This window comes from Takifugu flavidus, chromosome 14 (genome assembly GCF_003711565.1).
Source record: "Takifugu flavidus isolate HTHZ2018 chromosome 14, ASM371156v2, whole genome shotgun sequence".
NCBI classification, from domain to species: domain Eukaryota; kingdom Metazoa; phylum Chordata; class Actinopteri; order Tetraodontiformes; family Tetraodontidae; genus Takifugu; species Takifugu flavidus.
The window spans coordinates 15137251-15159601 of NC_079533.1; the positions used below are offsets into that span (position 1 = coordinate 15137251).

General features: G+C 40.9%; 5 protein-coding genes and 1 non-coding gene across 9 annotated transcripts; 4 read left to right on the forward strand and 2 right to left on the reverse strand.

Moving 5' to 3' along the window:
- Nucleotides 1-143: 143 nt before the first annotated feature.
- Nucleotides 144-2593, forward strand: pgrmc1 (progesterone receptor membrane component 1). The gene is made up of 3 exons (XM_057053484.1): nt 144-473; nt 1405-1560; nt 1722-2593. Exons 1-3 carry the CDS (start codon nt 179-181, stop codon nt 1814-1816), a joined length of 546 nt encoding a protein of 181 aa, XP_056909464.1. The 5' UTR covers nt 144-178; the 3' UTR covers nt 1817-2593.
- Nucleotides 2594-2790: 197 nt separating this feature from the next.
- On the reverse strand, nt 2791-2901 carry trnal-caa (transfer RNA leucine (anticodon CAA)). Its single transcript has 2 exons — nt 2864-2901; nt 2791-2836 (listed from the first exon to the last, which is right to left on the reverse strand). It is a non-coding gene; the product is annotated as a tRNA-Leu (tRNA).
- Nucleotides 2902-3050: 149 nt separating this feature from the next.
- On the forward strand, nt 3051-4332 carry LOC130537018 (cytochrome c oxidase subunit 7B, mitochondrial). The gene is made up of 3 exons (XM_057053372.1): nt 3051-3208; nt 3665-3780; nt 4111-4332. Exons 1-3 carry the CDS (start codon nt 3172-3174, stop codon nt 4192-4194), a joined length of 237 nt encoding a protein of 78 aa, XP_056909352.1. The 5' UTR covers nt 3051-3171; the 3' UTR covers nt 4195-4332.
- Nucleotides 4333-5367: 1035 nt separating this feature from the next.
- On the forward strand, nt 5368-11850 carry pgk1 (phosphoglycerate kinase 1). The gene is made up of 11 exons (XM_057053363.1): nt 5368-5580; nt 6926-6976; nt 7092-7247; nt 7403-7547; nt 8469-8572; nt 8660-8779; nt 9643-9757; nt 10560-10739; nt 10812-10989; nt 11128-11226; nt 11317-11850. Exons 1-11 carry the CDS (start codon nt 5516-5518, stop codon nt 11355-11357), a joined length of 1254 nt encoding a protein of 417 aa, XP_056909343.1. The 5' UTR covers nt 5368-5515; the 3' UTR covers nt 11358-11850.
- A 454-nt stretch (nt 11851-12304) lies between these two features.
- LOC130537020 (uncharacterized) lies at nt 12305-17694 on the reverse strand. Its single transcript, XM_057053373.1, has 14 exons — nt 17597-17694; nt 16416-16493; nt 16029-16157; nt 14378-14482; nt 13956-13998; nt 13831-13874; nt 13729-13756; nt 13502-13527; nt 13358-13405; nt 13191-13221; nt 12955-13010; nt 12812-12868; nt 12684-12740; nt 12305-12464 (listed from the first exon to the last, which is right to left on the reverse strand). Exons 2-14 carry the CDS (start codon nt 16450-16452, stop codon nt 12427-12429), a joined length of 699 nt encoding a protein of 232 aa, XP_056909353.1. The 5' UTR covers nt 16453-16493; nt 17597-17694; the 3' UTR covers nt 12305-12426.
- kctd7 (potassium channel tetramerization domain containing 7) lies at nt 17034-21910 on the forward strand. 4 transcript variants are annotated; one of them, XM_057053366.1, is made up of 6 exons: nt 17034-17673; nt 18025-18141; nt 19092-19261; nt 19761-19844; nt 20163-20341; nt 20460-21910. In XM_057053366.1, the coding sequence occupies exons 1-6, from the start codon at nt 17362-17364 to the stop codon at nt 20834-20836; spliced, it is 1239 nt and encodes a 412-aa protein (XP_056909346.1). In that variant the 5' UTR covers nt 17034-17361; the 3' UTR covers nt 20837-21910. The 4 variants fall into 4 exon arrangements, with proteins under 4 accessions (XP_056909346.1, XP_056909347.1, XP_056909348.1 ...); XM_057053367.1 differs by lacking the exon at nt 19761-19844; XM_057053368.1 differs by lacking the exon at nt 18025-18141.
- Nucleotides 21911-22351: the final 441 nt, after the last annotated feature.

The window sequence follows — 22351 nt, forward strand, 5'->3', positions numbered from 1 at the left end:
CATGTTACTTTCTTATAGACAAACAATTTCCTGGGTTATAACAATTAGCTGACAGTAATATTTAATAAGGACGCGCTGCGATTGGTTCCGGCTACATGGCGCCCTTCAAGTCCCTCCCACTTAGACGCGTGCAAACACACATGCGCGTGCGTAGGGAGAGAGCGAGAGACAAGTCAACATGGCTGAAGCAGAAGCAAGCGAGACAACTTCTGGGGGGATTTTGCAGGAAATTTTCACCTCCCCTCTAAATCTGACTTTGCTCAGTCTCTGCTTGTTTCTCCTCTACAAAATCGTACGCGGGGACAAACAGCCGCACTTCGCAGAAGAGGAAAAACCGCTGCCGAAAATGAAAAAGAGAGATTTTACCATCGCGGAGTTGAAGCCATATGACGGTGCTGAGAACCCGAGGATCCTCATGGCTGTGAACGGGAAGGTGTTCGATGTGACGAGGGGAAAGAAGTTTTACGGGCCAGGTAACGTTCCCATAACTTAATGTTAAGCGTTGGTACGACCCTGCCCCCACCACCCTTAATATTACGAAGACAAAGTCGTCATCGGCCGATCCCCTGTTAATAGCTGTGATCGCACCCGTCAATTTGGATGTAAACGCTATTAAATGATATCCTAAAATTTTAACATCCATAAGATCTGTTGCTTTAGAAAGTTCTAACGTTACGCCCCCAGTTTAGTCCCTGATCTCATTTCACAACAGTTCTTTAGCCTTGGATCGAAGATCGTCACTGGACGCAGATGTGTTACTCTGAATATGGAGTTTACTATTATTTAACTCTGGTTATTAGATATTTAATTATCCCTTAAAACGTATTTTGCATTTTTGAAATTCGTTCAAAAATACAAAACTAAAGGACAAGGTTTGAGTGTATATATACAATACAGCGTGTTCTCTTTTTTAATTGTTGGTAACAGATTTTGAATTGAAATTCTATAGGTCATAAAGTACCTATATAAAGTGTTATTTATCTGCACGTTGAGAAGAAAATATGCAAGGTCATTTCAAGATACCAATGTGACAACCATTTGGTTATAGGAAATGGTGTCAGAGGTAGACTTCATTTATTTTAGTCTTATCTCAGACTAACCTGTGGCACCTGTAACCTCTGGCCAATGTGAGCACAGTGTTATGTCTCCTTTGATGCAACATTGTTTATTTGATTCAAAGTTTGCCTGTCAAATAATTATTTTGTGGAATAAAAGTGGAAAACAACATATACAATTTTTAAAACACTTACTGGCCATATGCAGGATCGATTTGCTTCTCGAAACATCATATATTTTACTGTAATTATTGATTATAGAATGAGAGTTGAAAAGGCTGGAAGAGACTAGCATTTGTATTGAAACGTTCTAAAAGTAAATAACCATTTCATGCCGACTTGGCATCAGATGGCCCTTACGGGGTGTTTGCTGGCAGAGATGCATCAAGAGGTCTGGCTACATTCTGTCTGGAGAAAGATGCCTTGAAGGATGAACATGATGACCTGTCTGACCTGAACGCTTCCCAGTGGGAGAGCCTGTCTGACTGGGAGGCTCAATTCACCTGTGAGTAGAGATGTAAACTGTAAAAAAACCCTGTAAATGGATGGTTTTGATTAATAACCAAAATGTAATAAACATGTAACATGGTAATTATATGAACTAACTGACTTTCAGAGAAAAAAAGACATTTATCCTAAGGACTGTATGTGTTGTTTTTTTAACAGTCAAGTATGACTACATTGGCAAGCTTTTGAAACCTGGAGAGGAGCCTGCGGAGTACACAGATGACGAGGAAGGAAAAGACAAGAAGACGGATTAGGAAATATGCCCTAAAGAAGAAAAAAGATGCCTGAATGTTAGGGGCTTTGCAATCTAATGTTGATACGGCATTCTTGATTTTTTTGGACTCACACAATCTTTTCTTTTGACGACACCTGTGTGTAAATACTATAATGTTTGAAAAGCATTTACAGTGTTTTTGAGGGTGTGTAGAGCCATTAAATGTATTGAATCAAAACAATACATGCTTTGGAATAATTCCAGTGTTTTACAACCCTATTTATGGTTGTACGTCCCATTGGTTAGGGTTAGTTTGTTCATTTCACTTCCCTGCCAACCTTAGTTGTTGATACATTCCTTGTACACATTCCTTAAATTCAACTTTCAGTTGTGTTCAAAGTTCTTGTAAGGAATTATTTTCATAACTCATAAATAAACACTAAGTTGAATTGATTCCATGAATTTACATACTGAGCTGAAGTAATTCCTCAAAAAAAGGGAACGAATAGCTAACACTAAAGATTACAAGCACTTGAGTTAAAGGTCTGTGTCAGTAACATCTTTAACCTAATTTTGGGATTTGGTGATATTCAATTTTGTGTTTATTTTTTATGATTTAAGTTAATTTGTTTTTGTTTAGGAATGTATTTTAAATCAGCCAATGTTTTGTTTTTTTCATATTGTAGCAACTTCCCATAAAACACGTTTAAAAAGGGAAACCTTTACATACACACACTTACATGAGCTAAATGTCATTATACTGTTGTAATCTTGAAATAAATCTATTTTAATTCAATAAAGTGAATGTTTAAAAGAGCGTTTGTCACCCTGCCCAATATCTCCTAATACATACATTTACATAAAAGCTGAAAATTTGTAGGCTGAAAGCTAGTGTATTGACATTCAGTAAATCCGAATTTAATGCTTTCGAATTCATTGTCGGTTCATCTACAGTATTAGCCTTAGCTCTTTTTTAATAAAACTGTACACGCTTGAAAAGAAAAAAAAAGGTAGTGTCAGAAGTGGGATTCGAACCCACGCCTCCATTCGGAGACCAGAAGCCCCGTTAAACCGGAAGGAGTTTATCCTTGAGTCTGGCGCCTTAGACCACTCGGCCATCCTGACACGATATGTGGTGCGACCCCAATAATAGATTTATTTCTTCAATAATTATTATCTCATGTATGGTGGTGGTTGGTTATTTATAGATTGACTGATGCTCAAAAGATCTGATCGCAGTCAAGTTCAATTTTATTCTCCTGCCTCAAATTCAACTGTCAGTGTAGTTTGACGCATGCGCAGGTCAAACCATCATAACTTCCGCTGTGACTACGTGCGGCGGCCATATCACACTTCCGTTCTTCAAGGGTACCAGAAAGCACTGGAGTAGACAACATGTATCGTTTTGCCAAATCTGCAGTCAATATCTCCAGTAAGTAGTCGGATTGTTTTATCGTATAGGTTCTGTTTCTTTCCACCTCCATAGCACAGTAGAACATTTCATATAAAAATTTGACCGACCTTGCTTGGGGTCCATGACCGACTGTGAGCTGACAGTAGCTTGCTGTTGCTAACATTAGCGAAACCAAAAATGACTGTCAGTTTGACAAATAATACATTTTTTTTACAAACACCACGATTAACAAGTTGTAGTGGGCTTTTTTTTTACTTGCCCAAATTTTCGGTTGAAACCATTTATTAATCTTTACTTGAATCCCAATTAGCATTTTCTCTATCACTGAAGTCATTCACGTCGAGTTTCACAATGATAATTTTGAAGTTCTTTATTGTGGGTGAGAAATTATGTAATGGCTAGTTTTAGATTATCTTCTTGGATAAACTCTACCAGTAATACAGAAAAAATTCTAAAATATTTGCTTTTATTCAGGTCAGGCCGCAAGGCAAGTGAGGCATGGATCCTCTGCCCCGCAGGACTTTCACCACAAGTATGGAACTGGAGTAATGGTCGGTGGCGCTGTCTTCTGCACAGCTGTATGGTCATATGTAAGTCAATTTTAAAAATAAGTAGCTGACAAGGATGCTGAAATTATTAAGTTTATAGGCATATATACTTTATGTATCTTGAGATATTATGCACGGTCAGGTTGTTACCCAGATTTGTCTCTTGTCTCACTGTGTGTGATGCTACATGTTCTGCTGATGCTACATTTACAATAATTGACAAACACACCTGCTAAACAATGAATAGCTTACTATACAAGAGTTTTTCTGTCCCAGATGGAAAGCATCTTTCAATGTTTTCACTGTGTTAACTTTGTAACCTGTGGTCCTTCTCATGGTAAGATTGATTTTTTTTTTTATTTTTTTGTGCAGGTTTTGACTCAGACTGGCATCACCTGGAATCTTTCTCCCATTGGGAAGGTCATGCCTAAGCAGTGGAGAGAGGCTGAGGAGTAAAGAGTCGTCATGTGTCCCACCCCATAAACCTTCTGGTTCTACAGATGATCGATGAATATGATCCTCATTCAGACAGTGAGATCCTGTGTTTATTCCAACATGTTGCTTTGTCCAATAAATTAAGTTTAATTCTGGTGATCTTTTTGGAGTTTTATTTTATTGACCATTTTATGTTCAAACAAAATCAGCTATTCAGAATAGTATATGGTGCAGACATGGGCTTATGTCTTTAAAAATGCATTTTTAGGATTATGAATTTGACCAAAATTTTATTAAATGAATCTTATAAAATGTGTAAAATCTTATAAAATGTTTAAAGGTCTGAAAACTACATTCCCACCAGTTTGTTGGAACAGAAGCTGCCTCTTGGATGAGAGGTGAAAAGTCCAGTTATCAAGCCAAGAATTCTCTGCGACCTGGATGACTGACAACATTCATCGGCATTGTCAAAGATGGTGTTTCCATATGCTGATAGCAGTTTTATTAGATTAGATTAGATTCAACTTTATTGTCATTACACATGTCACAAGTACAAGGCAACGAAATGCAGTTAGCATCCAACCAGAAGTGCTTAAGTAGCGAATAAAACTGTGATGGGTATATACAATATATACACACAATGATATATGTTTATGATATCAATCTATATGTTTGTATTTACAGAGTTCACAGATATGTAAAGGATATATAAAAGTCTTTGCAACCAAGATAAATATATATACAGGCTGTAACTATGGTGCTGATGTGCAAAGTATGGAAAGCAGTGCAAGTAACAGATGTAAATAGTGCAATTATTGTAACAGATGTAGTCAGTGCAAATAGCGTGAATGTACAATCAGTCAGTCCAGACGGGGTTATTGTGCCTGAAGGGAGGTATATCAGATACAGTATAAGGTAGTTTGTAATCTGGCATTCATGTATATTTTGATGCCAGCCTGAATACTTCGAGGAATAAAAGTCAGAATTCTAAAAGTAATTGAATCTATTAATCCAGAAGCACATATTTATGAAATCAAGCTAATAGATCCAAAACAATGCCTTGACTAAGCTTAACGAATTCAGCTCCATTGAAGGAAACCAGTGGAAGGGCGTGACCAAGCGGCAGTGAGTGACTGCCATTAGCCAATAGAATGAGAGGATTTCCGCCCGCTGTAGCCAATTATTTGCCGGGGGTATGCTTGACCCCGCCCTCGTTGCTGTCGCTCCGCTCTGCATTAAGGTCACCGCTGTCATTCGGTAGCTAACCAGCCGAAGGAAGCGGAGGAGACCCGGTGAAAAGGAAAGTACAGGGAAGAACCAGACAACCAACCAACCAACCAACATGTCGCTGTCTAACAAACTCACACTGGACAAAGTGGATGTCAATGGGAAACGCGTCGTCATGAGGTACGCCTCTTGTTTCCACCCGACGCAGTTAATCGGATGTGAGATTATTTGACGCCTGTTACCTAACTGTCGTGAAGGAGGTGATTCCTCATACATTTACCAGAAACTTTTATTCCTATAATGCTGACGAGAAGACGTCGAACGTACGGTCAGCAGTGTGTAACCTGGTTGCGAGCACCGACCAGGCTACAGGAAGTGAATTTGTCACGTTTTCATCCATGTTACGTGCCCGAGAGGAGATGCTGCATGGATGCAACGCAATGATGTGGTTTTAATAAATTTTAATGTTCCTTTTCCTTTGTGTGGCACCCCATCAATCCTCGGTGAAGTTTCGAAGCTTTACATATTTTATTTTTAATTGATTTAACGGCAAAATCTCAAATTAGGGTTGTCGGGTCTATCGAGATGCGATATGAGTTTAATAAGGTTTTGCTGCATGTAATACCGATCTGCATGGAATCTGTAGGAATCTCTTCATCTGGAGAGATTTTCCGTCTGATCCTAAACTAGGATTCATAAAATAACATGAAATAGCACTGTTGGTTTACTGTAGATAAGTCAATTTTGAAGTTTGATTGCTGCAAGTCTCTTCTTGAAAAACTGCAAAAGTGCACATGAAACTGACACCAAGTGTGGAAATGTCAAAGGGCCATGTTGGTTTGGATCAGCAATGGCAGCTAGGCAGCACAGGACAAGGTTCACAGGCCTGCAGCATGCACAGCTCAGTTAGCACTGGGGTAGCACACCTATTCAGGCAACAAAATAATCACTTCATGTCACTCCTTGGGCCTGTCGTGGCTTGCTAGCTGCAAGTGTGCGTTATAATTTTAGTATTGGAGAGCTCATTGTGTGAGCTGCAAGACCCGAATTCAAAAGATGGTCGGCAGACTGTTGCTGTAGTGCACCGACACCAGAATAAGTTCAGCAGCTACAGCCAGTAGGGCCCCAATCTGGGAAAAACATGCTGCTCTATTCCTTTGTCACTGTAGCGTGATTAAATGAACCAGACCTTCAGCACATGAAAGTTGATCTGATCTGTATGTTGAGATCCAGGGTTGATGTTATGGCAGCAGGAGCGCTGTGTGTTCTGTCCATGTGCATCAGGTCTTCAGACACCGAGTGCAGTTATGCAACTGGCTGGAGAATGAGGAATGCTGCATATTCTCAGGCAAATGCTCCTGATTCCCTGATGAAGCTATTGGGATAAGTCTAATGGCAGGATTTAAAGTGATTCATTGAGAATTTAAATTCAATGTGTACCTCAACATAAGAGGGTTATATGTTCACTGTATTTGTTTATTTATAGAATCACAACACTTCATTCATGCTGTTTTCCTCTTCTCAGGGTTGATTTTAATGTTCCAATGAAGGACAAGCAGATCACTAACAACCAGAGGTACAGTCTGATGGAATCTTGGTGAATCTTTCTTAGTGAAAAGAAGATGTTTGGACTAAGCATTTAATATTCACCCCCCCATCCCCCCACACACACACACACACACTTTTTGAAGGGTTAAGGCTGCCATTCCCAGCATCAAACACTGCCTGGACAACGGAGCCAAATCTGTAGTTCTGATGAGCCACCTGGGCCGCCCTGATGGTAACGTCATGCCTGAGAAATATTCCCTGCAACCTGTTGCTGCTGAACTCAAGACCCTCCTGGGAAGGTCAGATATTTGATTTACTTTTGTCTTCTGGCTCATCCTGAGTGATATCCGAGTTTCATAATTGCAGTTCATTCCAACCGAAATTACTGTTTGGTGTTAAATACTTCTATGGACCCCATAGATCTACTCCTCATAGATCCTCTCTGTCTCTGTAGGGATGTCACCTTCCTGAAAGACTGTGTGGGTCCTGACGTGGAAGCCGCCTGTGCTAATCCTGCCACCGGGTCTGTCATCCTTCTGGAGAACCTCCGCTTCCATGTCGCTGAGGAAGGGAAAGGCAAGGATGCCTCTGGCAACAAGGTGAGTTTTCTCTGTCATGGCATTTAATAAAATTCCCTTGCTTAATATAGTGGTAGTTGATATGTTTTGGATAGTTTTCTTTCTGGGGAGGGGGGCGTCAGGACTGATTAGACCAAGGCATCTGTTGAATTTGCTGAGTCATCTGTAGAATAATGCACCGTCACTCCTGCTGCAGTGTCCTTTTCAAAGGAACGGCCAGGTCACATCCTGATGACATCATATTCTGTCACATCTCCAATTTCACATTATTGGTTTTTCTCAAAACCTGTTCAGCCATTTGTGTTTGGGGTTGCCACTTGTAGAGTGACCACAGAATTCTGATGAGACTGACTGTAGACCTGACTGTAGTGGGTCAGAACCATTCTGAGGCCCACAGTAGATCAGCAGTTCTGCCCTGCTGGTATTTATCCTGAAGGTCACTGGTTTTCCCAGCTCGATGTTGGCCCAACTGGAATGCAGCCTGTATTTGGTTCCTACTGTACTCTGTCAGACAAGAACCTCTATTTATAGATTATTAGTACACAAACATTTTTTGAGTGACAAAACTTAAGAGAGTAAAGCGGAGTGTAGTACAGCAGTAGATGTACATCATATAGAACATGCTATAATTTCAATACAGCACCTTCAAGCTGAAGCTCTAGTCTGCGTGTGGTAGAGGAGGGAAATGGCCAAATGTCATTCGGATATTTCAGTTGCACTCGACACTTCTCTTGACCTTTTCCTGTCTTGCTGTCAAATGGTCACGACCTTTGCTTGTTAAAGTGCAACAGTAACCTGATCTATAATCAATCGCACATTTAAACAAGTCCATCCAGATTTTTGAGTTGCTAAATTTTATGTTATCGTTTGGAAAATGATAAATAATGGCGGAAATAAGGTAAACTTGTTACTGTTGGTCATATTTTACATTTTCCGCTTCAGACTAAGGCCTCTCAAGAGCAGATCGACTCCTTCAGGGCGTCTCTGTCCAAACTGGGAGACGTTTACGTCAACGACGCCTTTGGCACAGCTCACCGAGCCCACAGGTGAGCAGGTATCTGATGTTATGATATTAATCCTATATGACCTCTTCTGACCTCTTCTTCCTCCCTGCTTGTCTCCCTCACTCACAGCTCCATGGTGGGAGTAAATCTTCCTCAGAAAGCAGCTGGCTTTCTGATGAAGAAGGAGCTGGATTACTTTGCCATGGCTCTGGAGAAACCTCAGAGGCCCTTCCTGGCCATCCTAGGAGGGTGAGAAATCCGCTTTTCCTCATTAGAAATCAGAAGTGAGTTGGAACAACGGAAGGAGCTCAGTTGGCAGCTAAACTGCAACCCCGGAAATCCAGCTTCAACAGGAACAGCGAACACATCACGATAGACATGCCGGTTTCTGGGGCCAGCAGTGGCCCCTCGAATGAGCCCATCTGTGGTTGTGTACTGTAAGTCTGGCTTTTGTCTGCCACTAGACAAAAGGAAAGCTGACCTGTGCCCAGGCACCATTTCGACGTGTCAGAATAAAAAAAATTCAAACGCATCAAAGTTGGAAGCGTAGCATCTAATCTAAACTAAACAGCAGAGTCATGCAATAGCAGTCAGTGAAGAAACCTGGTCTCACCAGAGAAACGCGGTGTTTTTTAGGTGAAATTAACCCATGGCGTTATCACCACACAATGCTCCTTTATAAAACACCAATTTAACCAACCAAGAGTAGGGGCTCTAAGCTTATTATACAACCCAGTACTCTTGTGTTTTCAGATTTGTGTAGCGTTTTGGCTTCATGTCAGAGTCCATTTCAGTGTGACGCCACTCTTGCTCGACAACCAACCAGCAGATGGAGAATGTTGACCATTAATATTTAACAATGCTGCCGTGAATGTGGATAAGATTATAGCTGTGTTTGTAGTCCTGGTCGGCAGACTCGAACATGTTCCATCAGTTCATCTACCCTGAACTGTTTGTCATTGCCGTAGTTACTCATCAATAAAATCGCCCTCAATTCGTATATCTGAATATATTTTTGTTGGTTTAATATGGTCAAATGAGACTGAAAGTTCTTGGTGTGTTCACATTGTGTATATCCTTATCAATTACTGATGTTTCTGACTGTTCTCCAGAGCGAAGGTGAAAGATAAGATTCAGCTGATCAATAACATGCTGGACAAGGTGGATGAGATGATCATCGGTGGTGGAATGGCCTTCACCTTCCTGAAAGTCCTCAACAACATGGAGGTGAGGAGGATCAGGATCTCTGGATCAGTCACACTTCATGGCTGTCACAGCTTTAGACACGGTCAATGTTTCCAGAATGTAATCTTTTCCTATCTCAGGCCAACACTCGAACTCCGTCATCGTGCTCGAGCCGCTCAGATCGCTGTTGAAACAGTTGTGAAACTACTTTGTTCTGTTAGTTTAAAGAAGAAAGTTGGGTTCCTGCCCTCACGTCTGACCTCTGAGACAATTTTTAAAGATAAGCTCATGTTTAAAAAGCAAGTTCACTCAAATACTTATTTCTTCAGTCAACTATGACACTGAGGTGCTCCTGCTTCATTAAGCTCAGACTAGTTTGTGGACTTCCAGATTCCAAAAAAAAGCATCAAGTCTTTATATTCGCTAGAATCATCTTCTTTTTTTTCACAAATTTCTCCTAAAATCAGGAAATCATTGGCATCAGATTTTCTTTAAGCTTTCTGTGGCAACCGTAATTGGAATTAACCTTTCTTTAATCTTATTACATTCATCCAGAGACAGTTGGATATGAGTAGTTTACATCCAAAAACTCCGTCTGGGTAGTTCTGAATGGTTTTATTAGAGCTGTTTCAGTGTGAGTGTTCTGACCCCTTAGAACCACAAACTAATTAGAATTCACCTCTGAATCCAGTGAGAGGAAACATGGACAAATAAAATAAAACCACCTTCCAGTCAGACAAGACTCTCAGCAAATACATGGTGTCTAACCAAAGATAAACAAAATAAACTGAACACAAGTTCTGTTGACTCTGAATTTATTTTGACATGTTTACATTTCTGTTAGATCGGTACGTCGCTGTACGATGAGGAAGGAGCCGGCATTGTCAAGGACCTGATGGCCAAAGCCGAGAAGAACGGTGTAAAGATCACACTGCCCGTGGACTTTGTCACGGCTGACAAGTTTGATGAGCACGCCACCACCGGCACTGCGACCGTGGCCGCTGGCATTCCTGCCGGCTGGATGGTGAGACACTGTTTCAAGCAGAGACGCTGGCCTCATCCAGGCTGTTTATTATAGTGGTCGTTTACACTTCAGGGTTTGGACTGTGGACCAGAGAGTTCCAAGGCCTACGGCGAGGCCGTGACCAGGGCCAAGCAGATTGTGTGGAACGGTCCAGTCGGTGTGTTCGAGTGGGACAACTTCGCCAAAGGGACAAAGAGTCTGATGGACAACGTGGTCGAGGTGACCAAAAAAGGCTGTGTTACAATCATCGGTAAGAAAGGCATTAAATGCGGAGAGGTTGTTTTAATATTAGACGTTTCTTCCATGTGTTACGTGCCAATATTATCAGCACACGTCTAGAGGAATGTGGACCTACTTTTAAATAATGGGTGGATATGTTTGTGTCCAGGTGGGGGCGACACGGCCACCTGTTGTGCAAAGTGGAACACAGAAGATAAGGTCAGTCACGTGAGCACTGGAGGTGGTGCCAGCCTGGAGCTGCTGGAGGGTGAGTGGCACAAAGCACGCGCATGGGGAACATTAAAGTTTCGCAGTTTTGAAGCTCTGTGGTGACAATGCCACGTCTCTGTGTTCCCAGGTAAAGTGCTGCCAGGCGTGGATGCTCTGAGCAGCATCTAAACTTCCATCAGCTGAAGTGTGTGTGCTTGTGTGGACGTGTGTGTTTGTCACAAGATTCCTGAGAGCTTCTCCAAACGCAGAATGCAGCGGAGCCCTCTGCCTTATCACAACCCGATGATGATTCCACTGATGTGGGGGGAGGTGGACACTGTTTTTCCAGGTTAACCTGCTGACTGGTCACCTGATGGTCCCAACACCTGAAACTGGGTTTGATCTCCGATGTGTTTGAAGTTCTACTGCTCCTTTTAGAATCTTCACTGGCTCGCGTGGGTGGGTGTGTGTGTTTGTGTGAGAATGAGTATTGCTGTGTCACTTATGCATAGTTGTTCCCTGAGTGTCCCTGCACCATCTTGCATACAGTCTGCAAGTATAGAAACGGTTTATGTGATGTATGTAATCGTCTCTGCTTGGCCATCTGCTCTGGTTTTTGCTTCCTTCAGACCTGATGATGTAGGCTCATCTGCGCAGGATAATAAAAACCTCTCCATGTAAACTTTTTTCCTTTTTCTCGCTTGATTGGAAGCATAACATCAGGATGCAACCATGTCCTAAAGTAGACTACAAGCCACCCATCAAGGTTGTGTTCCTTCTTCACTCCTTTAAAAATCTGTGGGCTACAGTCGACTACTCAAATCGAGGTTTGAATGTCATGAATTTCAGAAGCAGAACAACAGGAATGTGAGATTGATGATCAGCACGGTCTGATCAACACCACCCATAAAGTCAGGTTTTATTATGTGGGTTGGCCTAAAAAAATGTACCGGTAGCTTTTGAAAAACTTTGAGAATAAACTGACTTGTGTTCACTCAACTCTAGTTCAGGGTCAACCACTGAATTAGATAAATGCCTCTTTATGTTAACGTTAATTCGATTTGTACAAAACACATCGCGTTCTTTTAGGTTCACGTGTAAGTGTATGTTTGACCACTAGATGGCGGCATCATCCCTCACTTATAAACATTTTATTCTCACATATTGAATATCTCCATTTGAACATTACTAGTAACAATAATATTACAATACGGTCATATAAACACAAATTAGAGTGTAATCTTGCTTTCTGGTCATGTCACCAATCCCCGTTTGCATTCACATAATCTGGCTCCTCTGTCAAAAAAGAAAGAACGGAATTGCATGACTTGCATTACTTGATTAGTTAATATTCAAATTTTGAGATACCGAAAACTAAAATGAAAATTAAAGTTAACTGGTGAGTAACGTCAAGACCAAATTTAAGTGGCCATTTTCATATAACATGTTGAATCTATTTTTATCGGTAAAGACCTCCATTTCTATGAAATGTCCTAAAATAATGTGAGCATGTACCGTTTTCTTGCTTCTCCTCAACTTCATTCAGGTACTCCATGTTCTCGTAGTCCTCGTCTGTTAAAGAAAAAGGACCTGATCCAGATTTCATAAATGTATTGAAATTATCATTCCATTTTTAAACTTACCTTCTTGTGAAGGTGAACATGCAATGTTTCCGTAGACTCCAGGAGTCTGATCCTCCTCTATAAAACAGCATAATAGGACTTAATTGTTCAAAACTCATATTCTAAAGATTACCTTTACGAGGAAAGGGAAATAAAACACCCACCGCTCATCTTTTTAAAATGTTCTTCGTTTCCAGGTGTTATAACAGGCAGCGGTTCACTGCAACACGCACAAATATTTCAGATTTTAATGTTTTCGTGCAAAAACATTTAACTGCGATGATTATTGAATAACGTGACAGTTACATTTTTACATTTATTTTTATTTAATGCAAATGCAAACATGACTAAAAAGTGACATAAGTATTTCTATTGAAAAAAATTAGTTAAAAACTCTTACATGTATGCGTGTTCCGTGCTTCCTGTTTGAGCTGCAACAGTAAAAGAGTTTTAGAAACGCAATTTAACACACACACACACACACACACACACACACACACACACACACACACACGCACAAGGATTAAATGTGAATTGCTGATTTGTACTGAGTGTGTGTAGAATTACCGCTCATTACGTTTTCATAGTCGGACTGGTTCTCTACAGTATCTGAAACTCAGAATGAATAAATTTCAAAGAACATTTTATTCCAATCTGCAACATCAAAATAAATTTGTACTGACTAATATTCAGACAAGATGATTATCCTACCCGTTGAAATATTGAAACAGGGTTCCCTGAAACACACACACACACACACACACACACACACACACACACAGAATATTAGTCATTAAAAATAAAAATGAAACTAATTAGGTCATTTTTGTCAAATAAGCTTTAATGTTTATTGTGTATTTAAATGTGGCATGACGGTACCAGAAAGATCACACACACGTGCATGAGGGCAGCTGACCTGTGCTGTGTACTGTACTCACCCAGGAGCGATTTGACTGGCTCTGATGACTGAAAATATATGTTAGAGCAGATCAAAAGTAATGAATCGGCATCAATCCAGCAGCCAGCAGCTGATCTTTTACCTGTTTTTGATCTAGTCACAGCAAATATGCTTCCACCGTGACGGCTTCCATGATAGGGGGAAATAAGAACTGATCAAATAAAATGTAACAAAAATGTAAGGAAAGTTTAAGGAACAGGTGCTCACAATGTCCGCGGGGGGTAAATTTGATGATCCTCTTGAACGATCTCTACAAAAACACACGGCAATACCTCTTCAGCCAACTGCAGCATCATATGATTTAACTTGATGTTGTTCCTTCCTCCTCTTATGAGTAAAAACTCTTTGGATGATAACACACGCCTTTAAGTGTATTTAAAAAAAAATAAAGACAACCTGATACTATGGAAATGCATCATACAACATATTATTTTCAACCCCCTATATTCAAATAAACCCACTAATGCTGCATTACACTTCAAATTTTATCATTAAAGAGGCAGAAATGGCAGACCAAACCTTCACAACAACAATCACTGTGAAACATTGCTGTCGGGCTAAAAAAGTAGCCAGAAGTTGCCTGTATCAGCTACATTCCCCATGGTCCAACCTGTAATAGACATACTTACTGGATTTCCTTTTGCACCACAGACAAAGAAGAGACATTAGACTGAAGGTCAAAACCGAGATAACAGTCAAGACTGCAGCTGTAAGACCCAAGTTTCCTCTCATGCCTGAAAGACACAGAAGAACTGTGATATTTCAGAGCGGTCCCACAAGGCTGCTGCACAGTGAGCGCCAATAGAGTTTACGATGGTCAACGATAATCAACGTGTGGTTGCCGAGGAAGCCACCTTTGACAGGAAGTGGTCTCTAAAAGCAAAACTGAAACTCTGCCTGTATACATGACATTTAAGAGGACTCGTCAATTGCATATCTGAATATCAAGGCTGAGAATCATTGAAAGGCAATTTAAATAATCCAATATAAGTTTCTTATAGACACATGCACTTTTTAGTTTACCTTTATTGTGCTTTTCAAAATTGCTAGATTCTTCAGGCTCCACCAGGTAGATATTATTTAAGAGCTCTTTGTGACGTTTGTGGATGCTCTTTCTTGACTGTTGTCTTTTACGGCGTCTCTGATACTAGTTACTGTCATGGATCTTGTGTCGCACGTCTGCTCATGTTAAGGATCCACCTCTCACATTAGGCTGACAATGCTACATCAAGACAGATCAATGTTGGTGCGACGCAGAAAATGTAGGTGATAGCTCACAAACCAGCAGATGCAATAATGTTTGACCTCATTCTCCACCAACATGACAGGGGTTTCATGATGTCTGTCCCACATTAAAGATGGTTGCTGTTGAGATGAGATGCTGAAGCTGACAGGAGAGTGTGGGAACCTTTATCAGAAGACTTCAGCTCAAAGCTAAGATTTAATCACAATTTGAGCTTTTATGATCGTCTACAAGAGGCTTTTGAGGGGTGCCATATACCAAATAATATGTATGTGTAAGATGGTGTCGGCTTGTAACCTTTATGTTTAAACCCACAACCTCCACTGAGATGGTTAGCCACCACGTACCGTGTTAAATGTGATTCTACATAGAAATGGGTTACTCTATAATTATGTCTAAAATCATATTGAAAATCACCCGAGCACCAATTATGCCTCCATTTAATATTCAAAATATCTTTATTCTGCAGCATTCTGTATCATCCTATTAAGCTTCCATATAAATTACATCTTCTTTTTACATGTTTACAACATTCAGTCAGTAGATTTACAATCAAACATATTTTCCACTATTTCCATCAGCTCAAGTGTGCGTGCTTGTGTGGAAGAGTGTGTTTATCACAAGATGTTGTGTTTAAGTAATTTCATGCATCATTCATAATTCCATTTAGAAACTCCAATAATCCTTTTTCCCTCCAATTCATCTTGGACATTTTTTGTTTGTTTTAGTGTCAGCTGTCATGCACCAGATTTTAACCCTTCTTTAAAAGAATAAAAAGAGGGGTGATTAACATATTGAATTTCATGTGTTCATTTATCATTTATTCACTCGTTAAGATTGTTTTTTATACTGCATAATATTAGGTGTACGGGTAGCAGTAGCTCAGTCCGTTGGGAGCTGGGCTGAGATGTGGAGGGTTCAGGCCCCAGTGCAGACAAAACATAGAAAGTGTTTTTGTAGTATGAGAAGTTGCCAGAACACCTTCAGAGCACTGCCAAGGTACCCTTGAGCAAGGTACCGAACCCACAAATACTCACATAGGGCCCTGCAATGAACCGGAGACTCATCCAGAGGTGGACCTGCCTTTGCCCAAATGTGTGCCCACCCTATGACCCCAAAAGGGATAAAGTAGTCCCAAAGACTGATATAAGGTATAATTATTATCCCTGCAAAAAAAAAAAAAGGAAAACCTTTGGCATTTAATGCAGTAGCTAACGCTTCTAAATGTAAGTGCCGTAGGAAAAATCCCAATGAATTGCTCCTGTTTTTGAGTTCATTTAATAATCTTGATCCTTGTTTATCTGTTTGCATTTTTTAAGCTAGACAATGCATAAGTTAAGCTGTACAACTGATGGTAATTTTCCCAGAAGCCTAAACAGTAATAAGGTAGAAGCCAATATCTGAAAATGGTGTGAATTCTTTACCTCCACTGGTCTGGCTGTCTTCATAGTTCTGTTGCATTGTGCTGAATTGTGCTTCCTCTTTTACTATCTCGACATATCCTTCACAACCAGGAAGACTGCGTTAGTGACTATTGTTCCTCTTCTGTTACCCGTGCTCAGTTATAGATATAAATAAATAATCATATCTGACTTGCACAACCTGCTTTTTAACGCATATGTCAAACCACTGCATTTTTGGGAGAGATTTTATATAAGTTTGGTGTAAATTGGTCTAATTTTTTTGTCTGTCATAAAGTTTTATTCACAATAGATTTATGGAAAAATTATTAGACGAACAGAAAGTTGTAATCGCTTTAATATAGATGTTCTGTTATTTAGCATTCTGTAATTTTTTGCTATCTACAGTACTGTGTGATCTTAACGAAATTTACTAATTACTCTGCGTGAAATAAAAAGTTATAAATTATTTACATTTGCGCAGCAAAAGGGTGTAAAATTTTGAGATTTCAATTCTTGGAACCGATTTTAAAGCTCCTGAAAGTATGTTTTGAAATATATATGAAACAATATATAGATTTTGTTATTAGTTTAGAATTCGTGACAGTATCTCCATTTATTTTGGCAGCTATGTTTGTCAGACGTCACTATATAGTATTTAAAACTTTTGGATTCAACGCGTCCCTTGACGTGATGACGGCGCGCGCCACACCACTGTCACGTCATAGCACGTATAGCGGACAACCTCACGAGCCAAATCTCAAAGGCGAGCCGATCAATTATACCGAAGTATTCCCCGGTTCCGCGAAGCTTTGGCATTTGTTATAATACTGATAGCGGAAAATAGCTACTTCCGCCTTGTGCTGCACAGTGGGGTGTGTTTCCGGAAGCTGCTGTCGCGCGACCCACGGCTCCTGCTTTGTTGTTGTACGCTCTAATCGCGCGCTGTGGCTCGTGGCCCGCCGCGCGCATGCAGCAGAATGGCTCGAGCGGTTCGAACAGTTCGGACGGCTCTGGCAGGGAGCGCTTGGCCCTGTCATTCAGCCCGCTGCCAGCCGCCACGACGAGAGTGAGGCGGTTCATCCAGGAGAGACGGTCGCTGCCCCTGCCCAGAGTGATGGTGGTATTCTCGGCCACAGGTGACACCGACAAAGCAAATGATGCCGACGCCATGTCCAGTACGGACCGCGCGGAGGACCACTTACGAAAGCCGGCCTCCCCACCAGCGGGCTCCGCCGTAAGCAAGCCGCTCCGCCCCTCTCTGGACGTCCAGGAGCAGGAGGTAGGCAGATCCAATGCTCTGTTTACTCATCACACACAGGCTAAATTCGAGTTATTATTATCGTCGTTGTTGTTGTTTTTATTCTTATTATTATGTGTTTTGTTTGAATAAATAGAACAATGTAAAGTTTACTTTACTCATCATATCATAAAGTGTAAAATCCTAGACATATTTAACTATAAGGGTAGATATTCGGTTGTTAATCTAAATATATAATTTAGGTTTTACAATAACCTACAGGATTCCTGTTAATATGAGGCAATGCATTTGTTTGGGTTTTTCATTGAAATGTCAATATTTGCTGATTTCTTCACCCTTCTGTCAACTCAATCCGAACTTTGTTACCCAAAGACCAGATGGTGTTGCTGTAATCCCGCTTCAGGTGCTCCTTCCCTTTATATGAAGCTACAACTGAAAAAAACACTGGCCCTGAAGACTAAAAGTCATCACACTACAGAATATAAAAATGTACTGATTGTGTTTTTTGATAATATTCCGTCTTTGGACCTATAGCTCCATAGGATATTGTCTTGTGTTTCCTGTTTACTATCTGAGGCTGAGTTAATACACAGGTGTCAAATGTTGGCCTACAGAGTTGATTACTCATTGGATGGTCAAATGTCACATGATGAACATGTGAGCCTGCAGATGGATGTAGCATGGTACAGCATGGTAATCCTCTTATTGGATCATCTCTGGCAGTGAAGCTGCTCACAGATTTGCACAGACTTTTCAGAAACTTCTCCAGTGGGAAAAAAAAACACTACAAAACTTTGGAATAAAATTATTAAGTAAGTTAAGTGTAAAAATTGAAAAACGGTTATCAACATTGCTTCTAATAGCCAGGGTAAATATTGACATATCCAAAAATACAGTGAAATTGTATGATTGCAGTTCAGGAGCTCCTAGTATATCTAGTAGATCTAATCACCCTTCTTGTTCAATGATTGAACTTATAGTTTAATGAAGGTTTGGCCCTCGGACATGGAGAAGCAACACCAAACTAAATTATGTGTAAATATAGTCTCTGAAAGGGCAACCAGCCAGCAGGACCTTCCTGGTCCCTATTAAATTAAGGCAAATTAATCACAAACAAGGTTAATGCAGTGCAGCACTGGACTTGGGAACATTCCATCTAAGACACGGAGGGCTCTCCCTATGTTATGTAACCCACTCCAGACTTGTATATGTTGTGTTGTAATCTTGTGCCTTTTCATGGAGCCTGAGAAGCTCCACAGAACTACTATTTGCATATTGGCAATTTTTAATAAATACACAGGTCTTAAACATCAAGCAGTCAATTTTAACTGTGTAAATATATATATATAGAAATTCCAGAGCTGGCTCTAAATGTTTTAGCTGTTTCTTTTTCCGTATATAATTGCTGTTCAGCATTTGCCTCCATTCTCATTTTACAGTTTCCCGAGGTCATCTCTCTAAACATTGGGGGCATGCACTTCACCACACGCCTGTCCACGCTGAGGCGCTACGAGGACACCATGTTAGCTGCCATGTTCAGCGGACGGCACTACATCCCACGCGATGCGGATGGCCGGTACTTCATCGATCGGGATGGAACATATTTTGGGTGAGCAGCGCTGTGTTATCTGCATGATGACTCAGCAGGATATCTGCTTTTGATGAGAGCAGCAGTTGCAGTTTTCCATTGGCTGGTGGTTAATTTTATTTCAGTGTTAAACTCACTGGTTTGCGTGTGTGTCATGTTGGATACACTTCCACAGATTACACAATGGCCTTTATTGCAGTGTCATTCGGTGCTGTGGAGGAGTGTAAAAGCCAAGTGGAGAATGATGAGACAAGTCAGTGGAAAGTGACTGAAAAGATAATGAGCCCATTACAAATAATGATCTGTGTGGGCTGCACCTCCATCATGGAACTCAGCAGTTTAACAGAACTCAGCTGACAATCTATGAACATCCTTCACCCAGCAGTCAAAGCCCAAAATGCCTATCTGGAAGGTTAAACAAGATGCTTTGTTTTTTGTGCTTTTTTTTTGGTGTTGCCTCCGAGTAAAAATACATCAGTATAGTTGCTTGTGTTTTTAACTGCGGCAGCTTTTCCTCCAGGAGTTTCTCCTCCTCCTTTGTGTTGAAAGTCATTCCAGGTTTTGCTGCAGAGTCAGATGAAAACTCAAAGGCCGATACCATTCTGTGAGTCCTTTGGTCTACCCGCAGTTTAGATATTTTGGCTCAGGTGGGACAGCTTAGGTGGGAAAGTTAGTTTTATAGTTAGATATTGATCCACAGGCCCCAGCAAAACTACCCTTCAGTGTCAGGACAGTGTTTTAAAGCAGAAGGGTTGTGTTTGAGCACACTTTCAATCCTAAAAATCCAGTCAACGAAATGCATTTTAATCTGTCATTTACAGCAGAGTCTTGCCTGGAACACCTGGGTTTTAAACAGATAGTTGTCCCTAAATTAAGCTGTATCAATAATGTTAAAAATGACAGTTCTGTTTCCATCCTGAAGGGACATCCTGAACTTTCTACGAGAAGGTGAGCTTCCTCACAGGGACCGAGTGTGTGCGGTGCACAGGGAGGCTCAGTATTACGCCATCGGCCCACTGCTGGAGAACCTGGAGGACATTCAGCCACTGACCGGGGAGAAGGTGCGGCAGGCTTTCCTCGACCTGCTGCCCTACTACAGAGGTACCCGGAAACGATCACTGCTTTCACCTTTAGCTCTCAGCATTTGCAAATAGGGAAAAAATATTCTCCAACTTAAAGTTGAATATCTTGATGAACTTAAACGATCTGTGTTTTTCAGACAATCTGGAGCGTATTGTTGAGATTGCCAAGCTGAGGGCCATGCAGAAGAAGGCCAGGTTTGCCAAGCTGAAGGTCTGCGTCTACAAGGAGGAGATGCCTATCACACCCTATGAGCGTCCCCTTTTCAACTCCCTGCGTTTCGAGCGCTCCGAGAGCGAGGTCAAACTCTTCGAGCACCACTGCGAAGTGGACGTCTCCTTCGGACCCTGGGAAGCGGTGGCGGACGTTTACGACCTGCTCCACTGTATCGTGAGCGACCTGGAAGAGCGTGGCATCTCAGCCGAGCAGCAGTGCATCGGTGTCTGCGACAAGCATCTCATCAATCATTATTACTGCAAGAGGCCCATCTACGAGTTTAAAATCACGTGGTGGTGAAGCAGGAGGGGCACCGTCCTGGCTCTACGCACATAGAACAAAAAAAAATTACAGATGCTGCTTCTTTTCTATAAATCAGCTCAAATTGATTTTTATATCAATATTTTTGCGCTGATAGGTTCAAACGCGACCCTTTAAATTACGCGTCCAATGTGGCATCTGGACCAGAGAAGACTGAAAGTCTCCTCCACTCCAAGGTCTCCTCGGCAGGGTGTGTAAAGAAAAATCTTCGTCGATAGTGGTCGCCCTCTCTTCTCCGCTGTAGCATTACGTAACAGATGAACGCCACGACCACAAAATCTTTCTTTTTATTCTGACAAAAGATCTCAGAACTCTGGGAAAATTTTTAGTGGAAAAATCCCAGAAATCTGTTGTTCTATTTAGATCCTTCTGGAAGAGAAACATTTATCTGAGCAGTAACTTTCTGACTGGACACACGATCAGATGTACTAAATATTCAAGTACAAGTCCGATCTGTATTTTTTCAGGAGTGAGGTCTGTTTGAGAGCACAGTTTAATTGTTTAGTTTTGAGAAACATCAGGAATGTGTTTAGATTATGCAACCTCCTGTGGAGTGTTTGGTTAGGGTAGGGTAAACAGTTGATGGTGTCCAGTTAGTCAGTTTGGTAGCAAAATCCCAAATGCAAATTTCCAAATGTTTTGTTAAATCTCTTTATATCTTAACTGTTTGACCTTTTTCTAATGTAATGAAAGGGCCCAAGTCTCAGCTAAGTTATGCATCACCATTTTGGTTGTACCGAATGAGGTCAGCTCGTGAACGTTACCCGTTTGTTTTTTACCTGAAGTGAAAGCTCGCAAATGGCAAAACGGTGCCATTTTATCTTCCCTCACACAGACATTGTGCTTATTTTCACATTTTTATCCAATATTGTCAGAGTGCCATCCAAACACCCCAAACTCATCTTGACAGTTATGTTGAAGTAGTTTTTATAATGTAATTTATCCATTTATGTTAGCTTCTAGGAAGCTCTAGTTGTACAGTATGTATTATTTTGTAGTGAAAAGATGTCATTTTTAATATTTATGATAAAAATTAAAAACATACTTCTACAATGTTGACTTATTAAAGATGAAGGTTAAAAAGGATGCTGGTGACTAATGCAATTCAGAAAGCACAAGTAAACAAATTTTCCCCAAATTTGCTTTCTGATCACTTAAGATTAAGATATTTGCTTAAATATTTCCTCTGCTTGGGTAATAAAGTAGCTTTAGCAGCATTCTACAGACAACAGGCTTGAATGCAGCTACCATTACTCTCGTAAACTGGAAAGGTCTGAGATGAAAGGCAGAGAAAGAACAGAAGCTTTGATCGGTCACCGGAAAAACCACAATGGCTGAAACTGGGAGATTGGGGAATGTTTCTGATGGAACGTCCGCGTGCGTGTCACTACACCGTCTGACCAGCAGGTGAAAATCAGGCGCTTTATCGGGGCGTTAAATCACCAGTTTAAACTAGTCCCAAAAACAGGCCGTAAATGGGTTAAATCAGCCAAC

Bases quoted from the DNA above. Each gene is read 5' to 3' on its own strand.
- pgrmc1 (XM_057053484.1), top strand. From the start codon at position 179: ATGGCTGAAGCAGAAGCAAGCGAGACAACTTCTGGGGGGATTTTGCAG. The intron at 474-1,404 runs GTAACGTTCCCA...ACTTGGCATCAG, and splicing joins AAAGAAGTTTTACGGGCCAG to ATGGCCCTTACGGGGTGTTT. The intron at 1,561-1,721 runs GTGAGTAGAGAT...TTTTTTTAACAG, and splicing joins CTGGGAGGCTCAATTCACCT to TCAAGTATGACTACATTGGC.
- LOC130537018 (XM_057053372.1), top strand. From the start codon at position 3,172: ATGTATCGTTTTGCCAAATCTGCAGTCAATATCTCCA. The intron at 3,209-3,664 runs GTAAGTAGTCGG...GCTTTTATTCAG, and splicing joins ATCTGCAGTCAATATCTCCA to GTCAGGCCGCAAGGCAAGTG. The intron at 3,781-4,110 runs GTAAGTCAATTT...TTTTTTGTGCAG, and splicing joins GCACAGCTGTATGGTCATAT to GTTTTGACTCAGACTGGCAT.
- pgk1 (XM_057053363.1), top strand. From the start codon at position 5,516: ATGTCGCTGTCTAACAAACTCACACTGGACAAAGTGGATGTCAATGGG. The intron at 5,581-6,925 runs GTACGCCTCTTG...TCCTCTTCTCAG, and splicing joins GGGAAACGCGTCGTCATGAG to GGTTGATTTTAATGTTCCAA. The intron at 7,248-7,402 runs GTCAGATATTTG...CTGTCTCTGTAG, and splicing joins CTCAAGACCCTCCTGGGAAG to GGATGTCACCTTCCTGAAAG.
- LOC130537020 (XM_057053373.1), bottom strand. From the start codon at position 16,452: ATGCAACAGAACTATGAAGACAGCCAGACCAGTGGAG. The intron at 14,483-16,028 runs GTGAGTATTTGT...TGTGTCTTTCAG, and splicing joins GGTTCATTGCAGGGCCCTAT to GCATGAGAGGAAACTTGGGT. The intron at 12,741-12,811 runs GTAAGTTTAAAA...TTTCTTTAACAG, and splicing joins ATGTTCACCTTCACAAGAAG to ACGAGGACTACGAGAACATG.
- kctd7 (XM_057053366.1), top strand. From the start codon at position 17,362: ATGCAGCAGAATGGCTCGAGCGGTTCGAACAGTTCGGACGGCTCTGGC. The intron at 18,142-19,091 runs GTACTGATTGTG...CTCATTTTACAG, and splicing joins ACACTACAGAATATAAAAAT to TTTCCCGAGGTCATCTCTCT. The intron at 19,845-20,162 runs GTGAGTCCTTTG...TCCATCCTGAAG, and splicing joins TCAAAGGCCGATACCATTCT to GGACATCCTGAACTTTCTAC.